At 41.7% G+C, this 24,178-nt stretch overlaps 1 protein-coding gene across 5 annotated transcripts in view; it reads right to left on the bottom strand.

Moving 5' to 3' along the window:
* The window catches only part of LOC139794662 (SAM and SH3 domain-containing protein 1-like), a 532,690-nt gene that overhangs the window by 118,024 nt on the left and 390,488 nt on the right, over positions 1-24,178 (bottom strand). Inside the window, exon 1 of one of the 5 annotated variants that reach the window (XM_071740530.1) lies at positions 4,764-4,913. The exons of 3 other annotated variants lie outside the window; for them this stretch is intronic. In XM_071740530.1, the coding sequence (XP_071596631.1) occupies positions 4,764-4,859 (96 nt within the window). In that variant the 5' untranslated portion in view covers positions 4,860-4,913. Of the gene's footprint in view, positions 1-4,763; positions 4,914-24,178 lie in introns of those variants that run through there. One more of the 5 variants, XM_071740528.1, reaches the window with a different exon arrangement.

The following is a 24,178-nucleotide window of genomic DNA, read 5'->3' as shown; positions in this document are numbered from 1 at the left end:
GTAAGTAGGATAGGTTTTAAAAATGCACACCAAAGCAGAAGTTAGAACAAAAATGTTTTGAATCAGGATGTCCCAAAATGCTTTTTGAGCTAATTACACAGTGTCACAGCCCTTTTGTCAACACATCACTTAAAAATAAAAAATAAAAAATCAGAAAAAATGTTGCAGTTTCAACAGCATGTTCTACCTGGAGCAGCTGCTTGGTTGCCCGCACTTTTCTGTAGAAAAGTGCTGGGTGCTGACTCCTTCAGCTGAAGTGGCTTCTTGGTGCCAAGCAGACATCAGAGAAACAGTCACCCAAATGAAATGCTGGGAAGGTGATGGAGTAGAGAGATTTCCACTGGAGATCATGGCAAACTTATGATGGCTTATGGAACAGCAATCCTGGGAGAAATCTGCAGCTGGAATGAAGTGCCACAACTCCTCCTGGCAGGCCTCTCTCTGCTTTTATCAGCTGGGAATCTACTTCTCTGATCTCTCCAGATATCTAAGCTCCTTGGCTTAATATCAAATTCTTCTCCCCAAAGTATGTTAGCCATTATGTCATTACATGTTATCACAGTAGTGTTATCAGTTGGCGTCTTTTTCTCTCTTTCAGTTTGTTTCTTTATTACTTTGATAAGAATTTCAAATAGTCACTGAAACACAGAGCATGAGAAAGATTATACATGTAAATGGTAGGGCTCCAACTACAAATTCAAGAGAGCTTTACTGTCCTCAAAATACTCTGTTCTCTTTGGCTAACAGCAGATGGTGGGAAAAAAATGGTTTACTCTTAGCATAATATTGAAAAATATTTTACAGTTCTTGAAAAATAAGGGTTTTTTCAGCTCTTATAATTGATTCAATAATTTGAAACAAGAAACCAGTCATCTCTTTGAAATAAAAAGCTAGAAAGACTTCTAATTTCATTGCACTTCTTGAAAATTCCCATCTCTTGCATTTTAGCCCTTGAAGACAAAAACTCCTCTCATGAATACATGTTTTTTTCCTCAGTGAAAATACTGGTGTACCAAAACTGATCAGTTTTGCCAGTGATTTCATTAATTTCAGGGCTTGACCCAAAAACCTGTCCCAGCTATAGTATGCAAGTAGGAAGAACATCCTACTAAAAGGAAAGACACAGGCATGACTTCCCCATACTAAGGTCAATGGCCCATGTTTTGAAAGCACATCTTTATTATTCTAAAGTTCATGATTTTCACTTCATATAACAACTTGTTCTTAAATCTGATCACAAACAAACCTTCAGACTCTTTGCAACAAAGAGTTTGCTATCACTACATCAGTTAATGATTCTGTGCCAAGATACCCCTTTGTGTGGTGCAGAGAATTTCTATATTACTACTCATGATTCACCTACTGCAGTCTCTCTCTAAAACCTTACTACACTTCCACCATCCATTGCTGCTTTGAGACATTGCAAATTATAATTCACCAGTACATGCCAACATGTGCTTGCTACAGAATACGAAAAAGCTTTTAAGTATAATTATGTTATCTAGTGAGCATCATTAACAGCACAAATAGCTTTGAGGTGCTTATGGCACAGCTGCAACTATGGAATATTTCATTAGAAAAGCGCAAAAGGGAAAAGTTGCATTTACTTCAGCATAATCCCAGTACAGCTGCAAGTACACTCAATATTTGTCAAATACAGAAGGGGTTATTACATGACTTCCAAAGTCCATAAAATTCAGTGCTTACAAGCAGCGCTTCAGAAATATTTGCTTCCCCCCCAGACCTGGGATCTGCCACCACAGGTTCCTACTAATAAGGTCCTATTTTAAGGAACTTAACTATATGTACACAAACAATGAAATATATTTATCCCCTGAGTGACAGGGGCTCAATTTGTATTTTAAGCAACTGCAGTACCGGGTTTACCACTTAAGCTGCCTTGCATGGAATCTCCTCCTAAGCCTGCACCTCGAGAAGCCTCCACCAGGGCCACCATCATGCCCACAAAGCTTCCAGCAGGGCCAGTGGAAAGTAATGGACACCTTCCCCTCATCCTCCCCACTGCAGTAACTCCTCAATATGAGGAGGACAGAATCAGTCATTTCATCATTTTTACAAAGAACAACATTTTCCACCATTAGGACAGCAAAGTGGCAGAACAGGCTGCACAGAGAGGATGTGTAGTTTCTGTCCCTGAAGGTTTTCAAGACCCAGCTGGATAAAGCCCCAAGCAACCTTACCTGTCCTTAGAGCTCTCCCTGCTTCAGCTCAAGGTTAGGCTAGATACTGCCTGGGGTTCTTTCTAACTTGCTTTATCCTACAATTATTGCTTAAGAATGTAATTTTCTCTCTCTTCCAATGAACAAACTTTTGATGATCACCTTTTTTCTTGGCTTTCATTTTAGTTTTCCCCTCCCAAGATCCTGGATCCGCTCTCCTGCCTTTCCCCACCCCCTCCTTGTACATTCCTTTGGTAGCTTTCAAGCTGTTGCAGGGACAACCTAGCCAGCCTGTCACAGCACCAACTTCTGGGTTCATAAACCCATTCCTAGCAAATCACTCATGCTTAACCTCTGTGCTCCCTGAACATTTTGAATTGTGAATTACTTTAAATCCCAGGAATTTAAGACCCATACTTTCACTTATTTGACAACACGAAAGAAGAAAGCAACTGTCATGGCCTCATGGACTATGGCCAACCATTTGCAGACTTCCATTTGTAAAACCACTGATCAAGTTTACTGTTTGCCTTTTACAGCAAAGATATGAAAAAGCACAAAACTCAATGTACTGGAAAGAGAAGAAGGGAAAAAGGCACCAGAGCTACCTCCCACCCTGCCTTCAGGTAAGGACAGAGCCCTAAGTAAGTTTATACTCTGTTCATATTAAGACATACTTTGTAGGCACAAAGACTAGAAACTCTTTAAAAGCCTTACATGTAGAGAAAGGGGTCAGCTTACAGAAAGAAGAGTTTCTGTCTTCCCTCAGATATGTTATTATTTGGGACCCAACACAAGAGTATCTTTTCATCTTTATAATTATGCTCCAACCCAAAATACTGCAGTAAGGAAAGATAATATTGCTGGGTGATGTTTGCAACTGATAAAAACCAGCAACTTCATAGTTACAAGATGATTCCTTTCTGTAAAGCAAAACAACTCTAAAGACAAATGACTTCAGATTAGTTTTATTAGAAGACAAATAATAATTTAAAAGCTCTGTTTCCCCAGGAAGGAAACAAGCATAGACAGCCAGCAGAAACCTATTCAAACTATTAGTTGTGTAAGAATCAGATCTTTTGCTGCACTGAACTCCAGCACACTAGGCTGTTGGTTTGGCCTCCTCCAACACTCCTTCCCAGGCATCCAATAGCACTTTTCTGTTACTAAATGCATTACTGAAACCTGCCAGAAAAAGAGAGAAAGAGACTTTTCATGAAGTACCAACTGTGTGCTCCCTACAAACTGGCAGGACTGACTCTACTTGCATTCTTAGATTAAAATCATTAACAGTGAAAAAGTGTACACAGCCGGGTGCTATTAAACTGGATGCTATGTCAGTCGATAATTTCAGTGAGAAAAAGAAATGAGGCATGTTTTCTTAGTCTTATTTTGAATATTAGCAATGAAGTCCACGTGGGAAGAAAATGCAATGTAAAATGCTAATTAAATTCTCTACTCAATTCTGTAACACTTCCAAACTAGATCCCTACTGCTTTACCATTTGCTACACTTCAGAGAAGTTTTCCATAAGGTTTTTCTCATAGCATTCTTTCCTGTCTACTGGTTAAATGTTGACAACAAAAATGAAAACACATCAAGCCTATCCATTTGCTTTTAAAATGAATAAGCAGGCTCTCCACTGCTGATTACCACATTCCTGTATCGCTGGAAAACTGCCAGCTCCAGTACATATATAACATTAGTATTTGTTGGTTTTTTGACTACCTGAGTGGCAGGCAGTCCACTGTAGTAATTATCACCTTGCACCTAATGTAAATATTATTCTCTTGCTGTAGGCAGAAATAAAGAATTGGCTCTTCCTGTATTTTTACTGCTTGCCATCCAGCCCGTCCTGTAGGCACTAAATATAATTGTCGCAGCCCCTGTTAGCGGGGCCATCTCTTTTGTTTGTAACCAGCGAGTTACGATGATGAGTCCCTCCTCACAAGATCACCAGGGCAGAAACTCCGCGGGCCGACACCGACCGACTCCTTCCCAAAAAGCTACCGGGAGCAAGAGCTCCGCACCCGACCGGGCTCGGGGCACACGGAACACGTGCGTGGAACGTAAAGGCAGCAACAAACCAGGCTTTTGCCCAAATTACGCCGAACCCACCAGCGCGCCGGAGCAACAGGAGACAATGAGCCCATTGACCGGCCTGAACAAGCGCCTCTGAGTGTGTAAACAGACCCCGGGGCTGGTCCACTTCGGTAACACCTCAACCCAATGCCGGCTGCTCCACCGCGGTACCTCCGACCCCCCGGTACTGACAGCCGGGAAAACTTCACGCCACAGCTGTAACTGTGCACACACAGCTAACACAAACACTCGATTTGGCCCACAGAAAAAGTTTTCCTGGGATGTAGAAGCCCGCCCGACGAGATCCGTCTGTCTCCACTCGGGCAAACCCCGCAGCAGGTGCCGGGGAAATCCGGCGTCCCGGCCCGGGCTCCACCGGGGACGCAGAGCTGCGGGACCCCGCGACGGGGACGCAGAGCTGCGGAGCCCCGCTCCGCAGCCCACCCTCTCCCGCGGCAGTCTTCCCCGGTGCTGCCCCAGCCCCGGTCCAGCTGCACTCACCAAGATGCCCATCATGTCGTCCCACAGGTGGGCAAACGCCTCCGACGTGCCGCTCTCCGCCGGGGCGGCGGGGTCGCCCGCCTGCTCCCCCTCCATGCCCCGGCCCGGCCGCCGGATCAGCGCCCGCTCCCCACCGCCGCCGGGCCGCCCCGCCCCGCCATGCCTCTCCCGCCCCGCTCCCGGCCCGACCCACCCCGGGACAGCACGGGCCGCCCCCACCGTCCTCCTTCCCCCCCCCCACCCCCCTGAACTTTGGGCCCAGGGACAAGGCTTGCCGGCGGTGCCACTGAGGCTCGGCGGGGGCGCCCACCCGGCGGCGGAAAAGCCCCTCCTCCCTCCCCTCTCCCCGCCGGCCACCCCACACCCCCCGCCGATCCGTGGGCTTGCTCGACACATGTGGCTGGCCCGGGGCGGCAACAAAGGGTCCCAGCACCGCCCTGAAGGGGTCCCGGCCGCTTCCCCCCTTTCACCCCAATGTCGAGATCCAGGACCTGAGGAGTGGGGAGATCCCGTCACCGATCTGCTTGTAAAAGCCAAAGCTTTCACTGGAGAGGAACTGTGGAAACAATGCCTTCATCTATGCCCCCCTGCTTCCTATTGCTCTCCCTCCCACGACAATGAAATTATTAAAGGCAGCAATAGTGATGTTCCTGCGTATTCCCGAAACCCCCCGGAGCACTCCTGTTGGGGAAGGTACATGAGGTGCCGGTGGGCAAACCCCTTGCTCACTGGATGGGGCAGCCTGCCCACCCCCTCACACCACGCTCCCGGCTTCTGCCGGCACCAGCAGCAAGGAAACCTTGGTGCTCACCATTAAGCTTTCAGATGGTTAGGTGCATCTTGAAAAGCTACTGTATCAAGCTGTTGCTTATTGGAAGCACCTGTCTGCAAGGGGAAGGGGGTGTGTGTGTATGTACATTTAATGGCCGTACAGCTGTCATGAACTGGCCAAGCATTTTAAGAGCTCTCTGACCAGTCAGTAGCTTCTTCAGCATCCCACCAGCACTGCTTGCTGCCAGGCTGGGTGTTGCATACCTTGCACTACTGAAACTCAACCCAGAGGCCTGGCCTAGCATCTGGCCTCTGCCCCAGGCTCCTTGTTCAGCCCTGGAGTCTCCCCCCCAGCCGTGCATGGGCTCACACCCACTGCACAGAAGCACCAGCAGCTTGGGAAGCCTAGAGCAACAAATGGCACCATTTGCTAACAGGGATAAAAATAGTTTTTATAGAAGGCATAAAGCAGAAGAGACACAAGAAAGACACAGACTACATGTTCCCCATCTTCTTCACAGACTGGAGAATTGGGCCAATTCCAACAGGATGAGGTTCAACAAGGCCAAGTGCCGGGTACTGCACTTTGGCCACAACCCCATGGGGAGCTCCAGGCTGGGCACAGAGTGGCTGAGAGCAGCCAGGCAGAAAGGGACCTGGGAGTCTGGATTGACAGGAAGCTGAACATGAGCCAGCAGTGTGCCCAGGTAGCCAAGAAGGCCAAGGGCATCCTGGCCTGGATCGGGAACAGTGTGGCCAGCAGGTCCAAGGAAGGGATTCTGCCCCTGTACTCAGCCCTGGTGAGGCCACACCTCGAGTACTGTGTCCAGTTCTGGGCCCCTCAGTTCAGGCAGGAGATTGAGGTCCTGGAGCAGGTCCAGAGAAGAGCAAGGAGGCTGTGAAGGGATCCAGCACAAGTCCTGTGAGGAAGGGCTGAGGGAGCTGGGGGTGTTCAGTCTGGAGAAGAGGAGGCTCAGGGGAGACCTCATCACTCGCTACAACTCTCTGAAAGGAAGGTGTAGCCAGGGGGGGGTTGGTCTCTTCTCCCAAGTAGCTGCCAATAAGACAAGAGGACATGGACTTAAGTTCTACCAGGGGAGGTTTAGATTGGATATTAGGAAAAAATTGTTTACAGAGAAGGTGATCAGGCATTGGAATGGGCTGCCCTGGGAGGTGGTAGATTCTCCATCCCTTGAGGTTTTTAAGAAGAGACTGAATGTGGCACTCAGTGCCATGGTCTGGTAACCACAGTGGTAGTGGATTAAGGGTGGGACTTGATGAGCTCAGAGGTCCTTTCCAGCTCAGATGATTCTGTGATTCTCTCGACATTCCCAGAAATACCCTTTTTCTGTCCTCAAAGCTATGATGGCTTATTTCACTTTGTAGGTTAGCACCAGTGAGAAAAGCTGACCAAAATGGTTCCTATCTCAGCAAATGGTACCACAAAGAACAGAATGAAAATTTTCAAAACACTTACATTACAGGGTTGAAGGGTACACATAGAACAGACAAAAGGTGGTGGGGGGCACAGGTAAAAAAGCTAAGCAAATTACACTGAAAGTAGTAAAGGAGACCCTGATGATGTAGAAATATGCACATTTTTCTTAACTCTTCTTGAGGATGCGCGTGTAGGATACAAACTACATAATTCATCATATTATTGACAAGTAATGAAAAATAACTAAGGCCAAAACCCAGGCATAAAATCTCTATTACTATTACAGGTATAAAATCTCTACTAAGCAAATATAAGCTTATAAAGTATGAGAATAAAGGCGTGCCAATGCAGTCTCTCTACTGTGAAATGGCTTGCATAATTCAAAACTGGTTTAATTAGTCAGAAGGAATTTACTTAGTGACCCTCTGAAATCCATGTCGAACCACTTACAATAGTCATGTCAAAATATCTACTTTCAAAATATCTGAATGAGCCTTGCTGTCAATCTCAGGATTTTAATATGCTGGGCTTCTCTTGTAGATTCTGTTTTATATATGTTGCCTTCTTTATTATATTTTTGAGACATATTTAAAAGAAATCCAGCAACTCTGCAGCACTAAGTCCAACAAACCCTCATTGTTCTGACTCAGGCAGCAACAGATTAAGACCAAATAGGTTCAAGGGGCAACACTCATGCTTACCTTGCCCCTCCCTGCTGATGGAGTTTCATTGCTCCTGTGTAGTGATGACTATGCTACTTACAGAAGCAGGTTCTTAATATCTGCACTTTTCAGCCTTGCTCTACAGGTAACAGAAACTAGATTATAAATTGTGGTGGTCCAAGAGCTGCTTGCTTCCTGAGCCATGATGTCATCCCTTTTGTGGAGGCAGCAACTTTCATCAGAGGAGCATGACGCATGGCTGTGGCAGTCTTCCCCTCAGCCAGGTGACTTTAATTTATCTGAGACACAGAGCCTTTGATTTTAAAAGGAGGAGGCAAGGAAAAGATCTTGCAAAATCACCTGAATCTAGGAGCAGGGAGCAGTTGCTTTAAGAAACGAATTGCAACAAATTCATGGCCATTTACAGTAGCTACCATCTTCTATCATCTTGCAATTATAGTGTATTAATCTACAGACATTGACTAGATGCCATTTTTCCAAGACATTCAATGACTATCACGTGCTAAAGTATTCCCTGCTCTCCTGCCTCTATGGAAGTATAAATTAATTACAATTTAGTATGTCACAATGCAGTTTTTAGATGCATTATTGTCTGTAGTTGTTGAGATGGTAACTCATCCACAAAAAAACATGTTCTAGAAGCATGTTGTAACGGACCTCTGTACACTACTAGGAAGCAATAAATCTGGTCAACTTTCTGAGATTTTTGGGACTCCTGTGTACTCTGGATGGACAGTTCCTTCACAGAGCAGGCAAGAAGCTGCCCCAGTTTGCTGGTTGTTCTCCTACAAATCTCTACACAGGAGATGGAAATAATCAACATGTGTGCAATGAAACTGGTTTTGCCCAGCTGCAGCCGATGCACTGCACATGAGAGTGTATCCTCCTATCACACCATCAGCTACATGTGGGCGTGCAGTTAATAAGAATTTCCCACATCCCACACCAGGCAGGATTAAACAACTTAGAGAGCACTCCCATGTACTATAGAGAGATGAACTATCTTCTAGATGGCTACACAGAGTAGGATCCTAGCTCCAGGTTAAGCTGTAAGTAGAGAAGCTTATCTGTCTCCTTTCTTTACAGAGGTGTTAGGGAGGTCACCTTCACCAGGCCAAACTCTTTCTCTGATCACTTCTTCACAAGCACAAACCTCAAACACAAACCTCTGAGTCATTAAGATAGAAGATGACAATCTTTTTGTCCTAAAGTAGTGTGTGTCATCTCACCACTGCCCCACAAAAGTCATACAACAGTTTCAACATTGCGTTTAATAGTGAAAACTTGAAATATGCACCAAAATGAGCTGGAAAAGATGATGTGCACCATCTGAACCAGACTCTCACAACTACTGGCAGCCATGTAAAAGGCTCCAGGAAAAAAAAAATCCAGGAAAATCTATACCACAAGCAACCCCAAATACTTTGATATCAGCTTTAAACTACATGCAAGAAGCTGGGAGAAATCAGGTTGTTTTGGAAAGCAAATCGTGCTCCACAGTGTAATAGACACCAGACTTCACAGGTTCCCTGATAAATGACCTGAGGGAAATGGCTTCCTGCTCAGAGGCCTGGAAATTAACTCTGCATGCATGAACAAAACATATGAGGTTTCTCAGCATCACTAATGACACCCTCCCAGTATATCAAGTCTAAATCAGAACATCAAAGCTTCAGAGAAATAAATAAACAAGCCATTGTATGCACAGAGTACAGGTAGAGAGGAAGGGAGAAATAAAAATTTTAGCTAGCTCCTACAAATGGCCTGCAAAAGCCCTAAAACTTAACACAAGCAAGTTACAATGCAGCACACTATTAGCAGTGATTGTATCTCCTCCTTTCAGCTCTCTCCCTCTTTCCTCTTGGTAGAGGTCATCAAAGTAAAACTTGCAGAGTTTCACATCACAGCCTTTGATTGGAACTGTAACCCCTACCAACTGCAGGCTCCATCCCATCAACTTATCAAAATCCATCTTGGAACAATGTTATCTCATTGGGACTATTACATTTTTGAAAGTCCTTCTAAAATATAATTATTTAAATTCTTACCTGTTATTTCATTTTTCATGTGTTTTCTTTAAGAATTATTTCTGGTAGTGGGGTCTCTTGGAGTGGGGCTCTGTGTATCACACGTATCAGCTGAAGGAGCTGGCAGCTGCTTTCCAGCAGAAAGCATATGTTCCAGGGGCTGCTCCAGAAAGCCTCCAGCATGAGGAAGGACAGGGACCCACACACTCAACCCATCAGCTCTTCTACCAAACAGGCTGTCACACTCTGTCTGAGACACTCTTGGCATGTACAGGCATAAACTGTGAGAGAGCACTTGATCCATCATGTGCATTTGCACATCACACTATTATATGTTCCTGAAATTATAAGTTTCAGAATCCTCTGATAGTTGGATGACTACAGAAAATACTCACATTTGAAAGTGATGCAGACAATACTATCCAGTAGCTCCTTTAAAATAGACAGTATTTAAATCATATATACTTTGTTGCACTATCAGAATCTTTAGTCTTTCAGAGGCTTAGCTGTCAGTTCCCAGTCTTACTGTCATACTCCTGACTCCAGATTATCACATCACAGCAAGAACAGTACCCTAATATGCCCAACAGGAGCCAGATAGAGTTAAGGCTGCTGAATTCTATCGGTAGAATGCAGTTATGAACAACAAATTGCTTTATTCTGATAAAAGTCTGAACTCTCCACATTACACCTGATTCATCATTCCCCTAGATATCAGTACCCCACTATATTAAAAAAATAAGAAGGAGAGGGAGACATATGCCCAGGAAAATCATTTCAGTAGTCTTAATGCTTTGGGCTAGCATCACGCTCAGTAGACATACAAATACTGCTAAGCTTGGCAGGCTTCAGTTAAAATACAGTGGCTGTGACTTTTCATGACAAATCATACAGGGAAAAGAATTCTAAACCCAGCACACAGCGAGTATCACAGCCTTTCTGGAAGGATACCTTCTGAATCAAAAGGAGAAAGGAAAGGTTTGTATCCTCCCTTCCTGCCTGCAGATGTGCTCTACAAAGGCCTCTCATATCCTGCCCAGCTCCCCTCCTTGCCAGGGACCACAGCACAGCATTTCTTAACTGGGAGGCAGCAGCACTGGTTCAGCTGGTGGAAGGGCTCCAGGAGCCTAAGCGTGCCCAGGGAGGAGCACACATCCCTGGGGACAGCACAACACTCTGCTCCGAAACTGCCCGCAGATCAGGACTCTATTTGCCTGCCATGATGTCAGAAGTTGTCTGAACAACTGCCAAAATATACTGAGGCTCTTGATTCTTCATGTTATTTTCTTCTGACTTCTCCACCCAAACTCAGCATCCCCCCTTCTCTAGCTGAATGGCAAAGCCAGCTTTGAAGCCTTGTTACTTCCTGTCAACATTTAAATACTTCACATTCATTTTGTATTAGTTTTCTGAAGCACGTTTTACAAAGTCTTTTATAAACCTTAATTGATTTTTCAGACAGGGCTTCAGCATCCTTTGGGATGTATGGATGTAGTCTTTACACCGTTGGTCACAGGAGCTTGCTAAACTTCAATTTTTTCTGTAAGCATCTGCTAGAAAGGATGCATACAAATTTTTATTTTTTTTTGTAAGCGACTTACAAAATCCACAGAGACAGAACTATTTAGCTCAGTGGCCTTTGGCTGCTCTTATCCCAAATAATTTTAGAACTGGGGAACTGAAAAAGAAGAAAAGCATGCCTCAGAACTGGGAATAGGACTTCAGCCTCTCCTTTTTCCAAACAGTGTCCTTTGATTCCTTTGTTGAAGCTCCTACTAAATTACTAATGAAAAGGCATATAATGATCTCATCCTAAAGGATGTCATAAAACTTGCCAAGAATAAGGTACAACTTAGTAGTGTGCAATAGCTGTGTATTTCAGAGATGCTCAGTGCTGACATATCACACTAAGCTTGATGCACTAAGGTGGGAGGAGCAGCAGAGAGATGGTTAGACTCATACAGTGACTGGTTTTTTAATAGTCAGTGACCAGCTCAGATTTTAAAAATAAGAATGGATGCACTTCAAAGATGATTTTTATTGCATCTCCCTTTGAAAGGGAAAAACATCTTTCCTAAGAGTAATACTTTCTGGAAAAAGAAACCCAAGAACTTTAATTCATTTTATCTTTGCAAAAGTAGCCAATTAAGAAATTTAAATATAGATCTTAAAAAAAAAAAAAAAAAAAAAGTTATCTGATTTCACGGGAAAGAGAAAAATTTACAGAGCTGCCCTTGGCAAAGTATTATAGCAAAGTACATGTGACACGAACATAGTAATCATAGAAGCTTGCAATAAAAAAAAAGACAAAGAGTTGCTTAGCTTCTCTTCCAAAGCAGACCACTTCCATCCACAAGCCATCTCCTCCACAGTCCACCTGTCACCCACTCCCCAATTTACCAAATAAATATACTCCCAAATTTTAACAGAGCAGATTTTCTTAACTGCTTCTTTGCAAGTAAGTACCCCACCATTCTGAACAAGCAGCACACAGATTCTTCCAAAACCTGACTTTTAGTCTCATGAGGATTAAGCTCCAAGCCCAGACTTTGCACTTTTTGAGCCTATATCCCGGGTCACATAGATTCCATCAGTGAAGGAATAAGTAGGCTTATTAATGCAGAAGCCAACCAACTGAGAAGATACCTGTACACCTCAGCTAGCCACCAGATGCTAGCCACCATGGCCAGATACAATTATTTGATCTTTGCTTGCAGATCATGTCAGCCTAAGGTCAGTTCTCCCTACCCCTGCTACTGAGAAGAATGTTCAGCCTTGCTTCAACCTTTTCTTTCAGATGCTCCATGACCAGAGCTTCTCCTCTTGCCTCCATCCCTGGAAACAGCTGTTACCAGTGAGCTCTGGTGGATGCAGAGCACCCGATTTTCTCTCACTTTCCAAACAGCTGCCCTACCTTTCTTTTTAAACACTTCCTGTCCATACTCTGCAGAACCAGATCAGACCAAAACATGGGTGTTCTCCCCATGGCAGAGTTGCTTTCCTGGGTTAGCTGACCTGTGCACCACCCAGCAAGCCCAGACATGTACATTAAGAGATAATTTATGGAAAAACAAACAGCAGTTGACTAGCAAGCAGTAGGCAAGCAGTTGTGTTACAGGTAGTGTTGCAATTTCTGTTGTAATGATAAGCGTTCAAAACAGATGTCAGGCACCTTAAAATTATACATATTTAAATAAAATGCAGTTTTAAAAGTAAGACTTGTGGAATGCTTCAACTTCAATTGTCTGAGTCATCAGGGTGCATTTCGGTCACATTTTCCCACTTTTATTGGAAAAGAAAAGCCAGAATTTACATTTCCATTATTAAAAAACCAGCAGCAAATTGAGGTTTTTACTCTACTTATCTCCAGGTGGTAGGCTGTTAAATAAATCATCAAGCTAGTGATGAAATCAGAAGCATTCAGGAGTCTGTGGCAAGGCAGTCAAGATGGTGAGTATTCATTTCAGCTGTGGCTGTAAACAGGCATGAGCTTGATTCACAAAACCTGTGCTCTTCTGGAAGAGCCTTACCTTACCCTTCACTACCTTGCAAGTGGTACAGTCATTCAGGCCTCTTTCTCTCAAATCAGGGTCTCAAATCACCATAGAAAAATGTATTAAAAAATTGTTCTATGCTCACTAACAAGAGTTAACATGGAGAATCATGGTACATTTCATTTTCCCCATAATGTTAGCGTCGTGTTTTGCTTCATAAAACTTCATTACGTAGTAGAGAAAGGAGAGAAACATCTCTCTGCAACCAGGCATACCTGAAGCCCTGGAACTGTGTGTTTTATAGCCATAAATTCATTGGAGGGGCACAAGACACTTTTTACTTCTGTAACACAGCAAGAAGGGGGAGTAATTCTAAAGAGCAGCTGCTTCCAGTTAGAACAACTCAGCTGGAAAGCAGAGGTGTCTGTCAAACTAATTAAAGCAAGGAGAAGCCCTCTATCTGAAACTCCAGCTTTTAAGCACTGGCCAACTCACTCCCAAAATGTAATTAAAAAAAAAAAAAAAAAAAAAAAAAAAGTGAAAAAAAGAAAGAAGCTAGAAAGAGACAAGTGAAAACAGGCTTAAGCTTTGCTGAAAACATACCTCTGAGCTATTCTCTCAACAAATATTTAGGGAAGTTGGTGAACAGAAGAATTATTGTGACTGTGGTGGTGTGAGTGGGAGGAATTTACCCTCCACAACTCAACCAACTGCATCGACGATGATACAACAGCCCTCAAGGGCAATGAGCTAACTGGACTGGCTTCACTTTCATGGAGTTTTACAAGGAAGTAATTTTGTTCAAGTATATATAAGAGAAGACTGGTATCTCTAGTTCTCAGAAAAATTAATCTTCATTTGCAAGAAATTAATAATTAGGCAAATCTGTTTGAAGATGGACAAGATGCTCCCGCAATGCAATATGTATCCCCCAGCAACATATGCTTAACAAAAAGTAATTGAGATTTGGGTTTTTGAAAGTTACTAATATACTTGATTCCAGAAGTGCATCACATGTTCCTTTTGACTTCTGTGGGAAGATGGGATTTATGAGAATGGATTGAAACAAACAACTGTTGTTGGCTAGATGAAGGTTAAAAGGACTGGAAAGGATGCAGTGATTATCTGAAAGCAAAAGGGTGTGTAAACACCAAGGGGAAAGTCAGATTGCTGAAGAAAGCTCAGGAGGGTGTAACTCGGGGCAATGAGATCAATGTATGTGTTTTTAAGCCCTGAATTACTGGCTTCTGAAACGATGACATTATTTGTGTATGCAAAAGAAGCTCTGGTAATTTCAGAAGTCATCACTATTTGTCACTGAGGAAAAAACATGTGAAAGTGGACTAAGAAAAATGAAGGACATGTACTATATTGGTGAGGGGAATATGAAAAACAGCAGCAGTAACTCTGTATCTTGGGGGCAAGCCAGTTGACCTTCTGGAGTCACTTTTATTATCTACCATCTCCACCACTGAGGAGGCAGCACGGGTGGTGAGCCCACAAGGCTCTGGGCTAGATACAATCCATGGCTTGCAGCTACATGAATTATTTTGGGTGCTTTTAATGGATAACTCTAAAGGGTATGCTACTGAGGCAACTGTCTAAGAAATCTGAAAAGCCTGTGTGGCCCTTAGGCTCCCCACGATTACACATGTGGTATTCAGGGAACACATAAAGCATGTGGTGAGATGCCAGCAAGGTATTGGGCCTCATTTAGATTATTATCATTGCTCAATAGCTTTCACTTTTTAATATAGAAATTTCAAACACCTGGGCATAAGAATGGTTATATTTATTATTGTTTATTTTCTATTTGTAATGTAAACTGCATGAGCAGTTTACTGTATTCTGGCTTGTCAAAAAGACCAATTCCTTACCTCCTAAAAGCATTCTCCAAATGTTGTGATATCTTTTTATCTCCTAGTATTTTTCAAGTAACAGACTAATAGACATGGACTTCCTATTTTAAAAAGCAAATACAATTGTTGTCTTGCATAGTTACTCGGAACGGTTTTCCATGTATTGAACATGATTTACACTTATGCCTCCTCTTGCTTGTACATGCCCAGATACTGTTCATGTTTACCTGCATGCAGAAAGGAATTCAAAGGACCTGGTTATTCACAGCACCCCCAAACATGAACAATATTATCCTGATCTCTAACAAGTTCGCATTCATCCAGAGATTTCTGGCATGGGAGAAACAGTTTTAAAATATTGTAGCACCTACCATTTCCCAAAGAAATATGTCTATATATTTGTAGCAAAGGTTAAGTAGCTGGATAGTTTTTAAACGGGTGTATGAGAAATTACAGCAACAGGCTCTGCATAAGACAGATGATTCCTGTCAGTGTCAAAAGGGATAAACAGTATTAGAGGCTATTTAATGTGCCTGCTGTTTTCAAACAGGCTTAAACTGTTCACATTTGTCCATACAAAGATTTTGGTAATAGAAGTGACTCCTGCCTTCATCTCTTGTTCTCACCCCCACACCGTGATAATTACAAATGAGGACTCATGAAGAGGAGAGTTCAGAGAAGCAAAGAGAGGGCAAGCACTAGGTTGGAAACATACACAGAAAAGTTATATAATGTTTCTTCTTCCACCCTATTATCTTGCAAGAGTTTGAAACAGCCAAATAGATTTGTCAAGAAATAATAGTGTCAAATCAATCTAATTTCCTTCCTTGGAGGATAATTGGTACTGGATAAAAAGTAACAGCAGATGGAATACATATTGAATTTAATAAGGTTTCTACCTTACTCAACATAGTCAGCTGATGCCATTATAAAGTGGTAAACAACTGGTTGAAAAAAAAAAACTTTCAGAGATTAGTTTTCAGGGCTTGATGGCCAAAATGAAAGAATATATTGCGTGGGGGGTTGCAGGGATCTGTTCTTTCAATATTTTAATTAACAGCTTGGCTGGCAGAATAGAGAATATGCTCATTAAATTTACAGATGACAGTAAGTTCAGAGATCTTGAAAATAACTACTGAACATGAATCAAACAAGTCATTATGTTGCAGAGCAGCAAGTTTCATAGTAGGAAATACCCAGTACAGCTAGTAGGATACACAACCATATATCAGACCTGCAGCAATTTAAATGCTGTTTATAAGACCCAAGCCCTCAGCTGGAGTACTGGATTGTGTTTTGAACCAGTATAACTTAGATCTGAAGACAGACCTGGACTAATGGGAGCAAATGTAAAGACAGCTGCATGAATGAGCAGCATAAAGACGAGGATGCTTAATCCAAGACAAAAGAAGATCACCAGAGAAGAAGATAATAAAAATTTTTCTCTGCTTCACTAAGAAAAATAAATTTTTCTACTACTTAGGATAGGGCAAGAATGAACAGGTTTAATTGCAGAAGAGGTGATGTGGGGTTAAACACTAGAAAAAGCTTTCTAATGGCAAGGTTCATAAAAGTGGTGGAATTGATAGCCTAGGGTCAGTGTGATGCCTTCATCACTGACTAACCTGTGCTTGAGAGCCTCCCAATATCCCATTATTTTGGTACAACTGATCTGCTCCGGGGCTTGGGGTTGGCTAAATAAGCTCTTAAGATTTTTTTTTTCCCAGTCCAAGATTTATTCAAAAGGATATGTGAAAGGAATTCATGCCAAAAGGCCAACACACAATCCTGCAAGTTAAACTTAGAGCTTACTGGTATCACAGATACCACAAAGGGTACTGAAATACTTTGTTTGCCAGTGCCACAGGAATAACTATTGACACCTGGAGAACTAGAGAATTTTTACACAGGTTATTTGTAAATCCTGTGATTTTGATAGTGACCTAAAGATCTATCCCAGAGTTTTCTACCACCTGGCCTGCTTGCAGTATTAACATTTGCACAAGATGTTTGAGTGGCTGTGGCAGCATGTAACTGATATGACTAAGGGTGACAGTTGCCAGAGGGACAGGCTGCTGCACAAGCAAGGCAAGAATCTCCAGCTCAATTCTCTTCATAAGAATAATCTGAAAAATTACAGCTGCTTAAGGGCAAGAGGTTTCTTAGTTCATTTATGTTCCAGCTGAAATACATTAAATATTTGTTTGGGTATTTCTGCCCCTCTTGATCATATCCAATGACAATCAGCATAAAATACAGTCTAGCTACCTTTCCAAAAGTGAAATCATCTCATTGCCTGCTTTCTTCAAAGAAGCAATTTCTGGGGAAGCATTTGTGTCTGTTGGGATTCAAATCCTGGAAGCACATTGCAAATGTGGTTTTATTCTGTAAAGCAGACCTGACAAGGAGTGTCCAACCTTTAGCAGAGTCTACACTCACTTTTCTAGTGAGATATACATATGTGCCAAAACTGAGCATGATGGTGGTATGCCAAGATTAGCAAAAATGACTGGGAGAGCAACATTCTTCTTTGAGACCTTCAGAGGCATCGGCCTGTTGGGAAATCTTGCCCTCACTGTATCTGGAATCCCAGAGCCAGACATTCTTAAAACGCCTCCTTTGGGAGCCTAAGAGGCGAAGGAGGCATGGGGAGACACGTGCATTCACACATCCCCAGAGACAGCATTTCTCTGACATCTTCATGTATTCTACACATATTCAATTATGTAGTCATTATGTGATTCCATAGACAGCCAACACTTCTATTTACATTAAAATATGTGCACACAATAACATCTGTTGCTGCAAATATACATGATACAACGTATGGTAGCCAAGTCAACAGCAAGCGATCAACCAGCCAAAATGGCAAACTAAGCAGCTAGAAATAATTTCCCTGGGTTATGAATTCTCAAAAGGCTTTGCAGGACACTCAGCACCTTATCGCTCTCCCTCTTCACTGGGTTGTGGGCTAAGCTAATTGCTAATGAGGAAAATTGCTAAGACTCGACAGCCCACCCTGAGGCAGGATGCACAGAGAGAGTTAGGAAGGTTCTGTTGGTTAGATAGAAAAGTAAAATGGCATCCCATCTGCTCTATAAATGTCAAAGAGCTTCATGGCACCTGTCTGAAGAAAAAAAAAAAAAAAAAAGAGCAAAAGTTTGCCACAAGTTTGGATATTCCTGTGAAACAAAGGACTCTCTGTTCTCATGCAAAAGCCTTTTTAAAAAGTTTGGAATATTTTTTGCAATAGTATTTTATATCAGAGGTTGAAGAACAGAAAGTATATACATACGCTTTCCACACTGAATGTCTTACCACAAAAGTCAGTGAAGCTTTGTTGTAACTTTAAAGGTGCAGTAATAAATTAAAGACTCCACTGGTAGGAAATACTCCCTCCCCTCAAATAGAAATGTTGAAAGAGGAATGAAATTGGCAACTTACACTTCCCTTACAGAACCCTTTCCCAGTAAATTCTAGGCTTGCACATAGCAAAAGGTACAATGCCACTTGTAAATCTCTCACTCACTTCCCCTGGAACAAGAGCAGTTTCTAGAAAGGAGCAGCAGGAAGTTTCCTTTCTCTTTTATTATCCAAGCGGGACCAGGGAGAACCAGTCTTTTCCCTCTCTTGCTCTGAGCAAAGACAAGGTCTCCTCTGAAATCCCAGTGCTCCTTCCCTGCATTAGCCACTTAAGCTTGACTTAAAATGTCTGAAAACTAATCCAATTTGCACAAAACCCATAAAATTAATGTCGACGTGGATATAAAGCAATAGTCACAGCTTCCGAATGAGCTTTCTATCACTATTTTCTGAGATAAAAAAAAAAAAAGCCCAATCTAAAATCATCAGTGCTTAGACTTTATCATAGCTGACAATTACCTTGGCAGGTGTGAAAGGGAGCTCCCTCTTTCCTAAACAGCTTGCAAGAAATAGAACACCTTGAACTGGCTGAGCTGTCACTGCACCAGCCGTTCACAGTTTAAGGTGTTCTAATTCTTGCAGTAATAATGAGGCAATGTTAGCAAAGTTAGATGTACCAAACTCAGAGGAACATGCAAATTAAAATGGGAGCTTCTGTCTACACATAAAGTTCTGGAAAGTCTAGAAATAAATAATGCAGGAATAAATTCAGGACCAGGAAATGACAGATAGTGGGACCATGATGAAAATTTACTTTACAAGCATTGCCCCAAATAGATCTTTTATCTTGTTCCAGTTTCTGAACATGTTTTGTTAGTTCAGAAATTATCTAGCATATATTTAGTGCTTATTCCAAAAATGTTAATTACCTTTAGGTAAGGCATGCCTTACCTAAAGAACAAGATCTTTCTTAGTGTACTAAACACTGTGTATGGATTATGGCTGTTCTCACTCTAAATCTGAGCCAGAAATAGAGAGTGAAGATGCACTAAGATGAAGTTATTTGCTCTGGGAAGCACAGAAAATAGAGCCAAAAAGGAAATCAGGGTCTTCCTGAGTTGCAGTCTGGGGCCCTGCTGACTGGACCATGCTGTACTCCTTATTCCATAAATAATCGTGCACTAGACCAGTTATGATTCTAAGAAAGTAAAGACACCTTAGGAAACTATCTGTTTTGCTGGACACCTCTTATACAATGAAGCATAACAGAAATAAACCTGTTAAAATCATTACAGCAACAATCACAGAAAGAACACAACTTCAAGCAGACACTCTTGTAATGGGGATGGGGAAATGCTCTGTAATAAAGTCCCAAACCATGTGAAGACGTGGGAGTGTTTTCTGGAAAGTGATATTTCTGTACTACAAAGTGCATGCAAAAGGCAGAATTTCATAAGGAACTGAACAGAATATCTTTTTTTTTTTTTTTTCCAAGTCTTTTTGCAAGTTAGAACTAAAAACATTGTAGCCATCTGGAGAACTGTGATCTTTCCGGAAGGTAGCACAGTGTCAGGCAGTCATATTTCAATTCTATTTTCCATGTAAAATTACATTAATGGTAAATGCAGAAGTAGCAGACACTATATCACAGTGACCTACAGTCATCATTTGCTGACGCAGTATTACAAATAAAGAATCATGGAGTACCTAGCTACAAGCACACTAATCTAGGTTTATAAGAATCATAGTGATAGCATAATCTCGCTTCATTTCAGGGTCTCACATTTTTCTGGATTTCATGCTTCTCAGCCATATTGAAAACTACATGCCACCATGGTGAAATTGGAGAAGGAGAAATAAAACATGTAGAATAACCTATCTCTTGAAGTCCTTTCCATATCAATCAGTCGAGGAAACCAATTGCTTTTGAAACCTCTACTGGTAATCTTTGCTGCCTAAACAGATAGCAGATGCCTCTCTCATTTACTAGTTACTGTGCAGGTAACACTGTGAATTCCCCACTAAATCCTAATATATTATTTCTGAAGCTGTGGTTTTCACTTTGTGATTCATGGGCTTCTGAGGACTTAGTAATTATCTTAATGAAGTTCTTATACTGTAATCCAGAAATTTTCATAGGTTTTAGTAGCTTTAAATTTACCACAGTGATTTGCAACTTCACCTAGACTTCTTTAGAAATACAGGAAAATTGCAAATCACTTTTGCTAAGTTTCAGCCAGAGTCTGAAACTAACTAGATTAGTTATGGTACCAGAGAAATAGTTAAAACATGCAGTGTATGCCATTAAATGATGGAATGTTCCAATGGAAACCAAAGCTAATATGCAGGAACTATTGCAAGCAAAAAGTATGTGGAATAATTAGTTATTCTGGGGCAGTTTAGCAGTCAGTTCAACATGGCAAACTCCTAGCAGTTAAGTGACTCAGTAGCACAGAGGCCCTCAAATGCACATACATAGCACTAAACTGCATGGTCTCTATGGGAAGGAGGAAGAAGCAATCAAGAGGAGATGGAAGTGATGTTTTCAAGGAAATGACAAGCTCTCCTGTAAGACACCTAGGGCCCTAGGAATGCAGGTTTTTTTCTATCAAATCTTTAAAAGAAAACCAAAACCCAAAAAACCCATTGGTTGTTTCCCTTTCTTTTTTTTTTCCCCCCAGGTCTTTAGCCTTATTCCTTGCTTGTTGTTTGTCCTTCAATTTATCAGGAGCCCATGCAGCCCCAGTGGGAAGTGCTCTTGTTCCACGCCCAGCGTTTAGGACTCTTAGTGACTTCCCTCCATCCATAGTTTTGTCCTCTTTCAGGAGGGGCAAAAAGCCTCCCTTCCTTCAAGAAACTGCTCAGGCAATTTCCAGAAACAAAGCCACAGATTCCTGGAGAAAGCAAGACAAATTTAGGCAATAATTGGACTATGGGAGAAGGTACAAAGTCTCCATAAGCATCACCTTCAACCTTACCAAGCTGGTATAAAATACCAGGCAGAGGAGAGGGGCACACATGGACGCCCATGCACACACGCATTGGGGCTGGATGCAGAGGATACTGCCAAGAGTGCTTTGGCTTCTTTGATCATGGGATAATGGCTCCAGGCAGGACAGATTCCCTGCTACTCTACTGTTATCCATCTAGTGAAGAAAGAAAACAACAAAGTCAACTAAATTTGCCCCTCTCAACCAAAACAATGATGGCTACAGTCACAACCCAGGGAAGTGATGGAAAGGAGGAAAAAGAAGCACTCAAACTCTGAGGAGGTACAGAGATACTGGGGTTCACTGTAAGGTCACAAAGAGGGACAGGAACAAATAGCAGCTCAGTCTGGCAAAAATATTAAAAGCCTACGTGCTAATAAAAGAGCTATGTGGAATAAAACGGGAGGAACTGGAAGTCTTAATGCATAATAAGTGTGAGATATAACTGGCATAACAGAAACTTGCTGAGAATTCCCACAATCAAAATAGTAATACAGAAAAAGTACAGCTTTTTTTGGGAATGATAGGCAAGGGAGAGGTCTGCATTTGGAGTACAAAGGCAACCTGCATTTGTCTCAAACTCTGGAGGGACAGAGCAGAAAGCCCTATTGAGAGTCTTGGGGCATTAACAACAAAAGGTCTGGTACTGTTGAACTCCTACTATAGATGATTAAAGCAGGCATAAAGTAGGGTGAATAAGGATTATTTCTGAATAGTATCACAGAAAGCAAAACCTGCTGGTAAGCAGAAAAACCTACCAACCTAAATGCTGCTGAGACACAAAACCTACAGGCCACTAAGTGCATCTTTGGTACGTACATGAGAGAAAGTGGCTGGAGGTGGTCATGGAAGACCTGGGCAAAGAAGAGGGAGAGAAACTGAGTCCTATTTACCCCCACTTGTTCCTCATCAAATTGTAAAGGTACATCAAGACATTCTGATGTTCTTCAGTATTTCTACAGCATACTTGGTTAGGGGCTGTTCGTATTGTGAGAGTTGTGATCAAGACATCAATTTTGAGGCTCTTCCAGTGCCAGTAACCATCCTCTCCAGTTCAGCAGCAACCTGCAAGAAGTGCCTGAGCCTGCAGAAGCCAACAGAAAGCACTGAAAACTGTGAGTATGAGAAGATCATGTTGCAGCCTGGCCCCTGATGTGGATGAGAGTTTTCAGATTGCACAAAGCTTGAAGGACCTGCAGGCTTATCAAGCTTGACTAGCTACATATATAGGTATGGAAATGGAAGAAGTGGGCTAAGAGAAACAGGTGTCAGTATGCAAAAACTTCATCCTGCTGCAAAATTCTTCACTTGGGAAGAAATAATTGAGGAGGATGAGCAGTAAATGGGAGACAGCTGGCCCTGCAGCAGTTCTCACAAAAGGAACCGCAGGCTGCAAGCTGAACATGAGTCAACTTCTTTCGTGCTGTCATAGAAAAGCAATGGTAATCATAAAGATTTACTAGCAGATTGTAAGACCTCCATCAGCTGGGCTACGAGACTTATTGCTGACACTGCACTTCAGAAAAGATCTGAATCAAGTAAGAAGAGTCCATAGAAGATAACCTTAAATAACCTACAGGCCTAGTTACTAGTTATAAAAAACATGTTCTTCAAAAAGCCTCAGCTGCCTGGGAGTTAGTGCTCGTTCAACTGGAAGATGTTCAACCTAAGAATTTATGACAACTGGCATTTCCTTGCCTTGCTGCAAAAAGATGAAGTATGTGGACACTTTTTTTTTTTTTCCTTTTCTTTTTTTTTTTTTTTTTTTTTTTTTAATGGAAATAGAGATTAGGAGAAGAATGCAAGGATTTTTAACCCTCTTGATTTTACAGTGCATGGCCATACAATTTCAGGATATCTCAAATACTGATAAAATCATGCCTTGCATAAAACTACACCAAAAAAAAAAAAAAAAAAAGGTATTGGGGAGAATGGCTTAAAGAAGAATTGTTATTATTCAGGAAGCTTGAAATCAAGAATACTACCTATTTACAATAGACTGTATGAGGAAGAAAATTGAAAGTATTTAAAAGAAGATAGCCATATTTTTGAAGAGAGATAATAACTCACAGTTGCTTTGGTTTTTATTTTCTCTTAAAATAGACATCTTCAATGTTCAAGTGCTATCTTTCAAATTCATTTGAACCCAATGTATAGCACCACTACATTGTATTTCCTTTTTATTTACTATTTCTTCTTCCTCTGTTCAGAGAAATAGACATTTAACTTCAATCCCTTTAGGGCACAGCAGTTCCTGCTGATAAAGTGAGGGATGGAAAGAGTCAAGTATTCACCAACCAGAATGACTCAAGTCCTATTTTTGTCAAGATCATTTTCCCTATTGAGTCTTCTGAAAGTGTAGGAACTTTGAAAATATATTATCGGTACTTCTCAAAGGGGATGCATTCTGTATTTCTCAACACTGAAGGAACAGGGAAACAGAAAAGATTATTTGTTTTCATTTCTAAGTTCTTATGTACCAGTATAATACCACAGCATGTGAGATGATCACACTTGTGGAAACTTGCTTATTTAGTTGGAACAAGAATCACTGCTGGATCTTTTGAAATTATTTGTTTCAGTTCTAGGAATTAAGGATCTTAAGATTCATTTTATACCATGTATTAAGAAGTGTATATACTGTGAAGTACTAATGTACTACAAAGTATACTTTATATATTTATTTGTTTTTATTAGAATTTGTTGTGCTAAAGCATAGCCTGCAATTGTTTTTAAACTAGCCATATAACTGAACAGCTTCTGAATTAAAGTTAAAGCTTGCTTATATAA

The sequence above is a fragment of the Heliangelus exortis genome, chromosome 3 (assembly GCF_036169615.1).
Source record: "Heliangelus exortis chromosome 3, bHelExo1.hap1, whole genome shotgun sequence".
In the NCBI taxonomy this organism is placed as follows: Eukaryota; Metazoa; Chordata; class Aves; order Apodiformes; family Trochilidae; genus Heliangelus; species Heliangelus exortis.
This window is presented reverse-complemented; position numbering and strand designations above follow the sequence as displayed.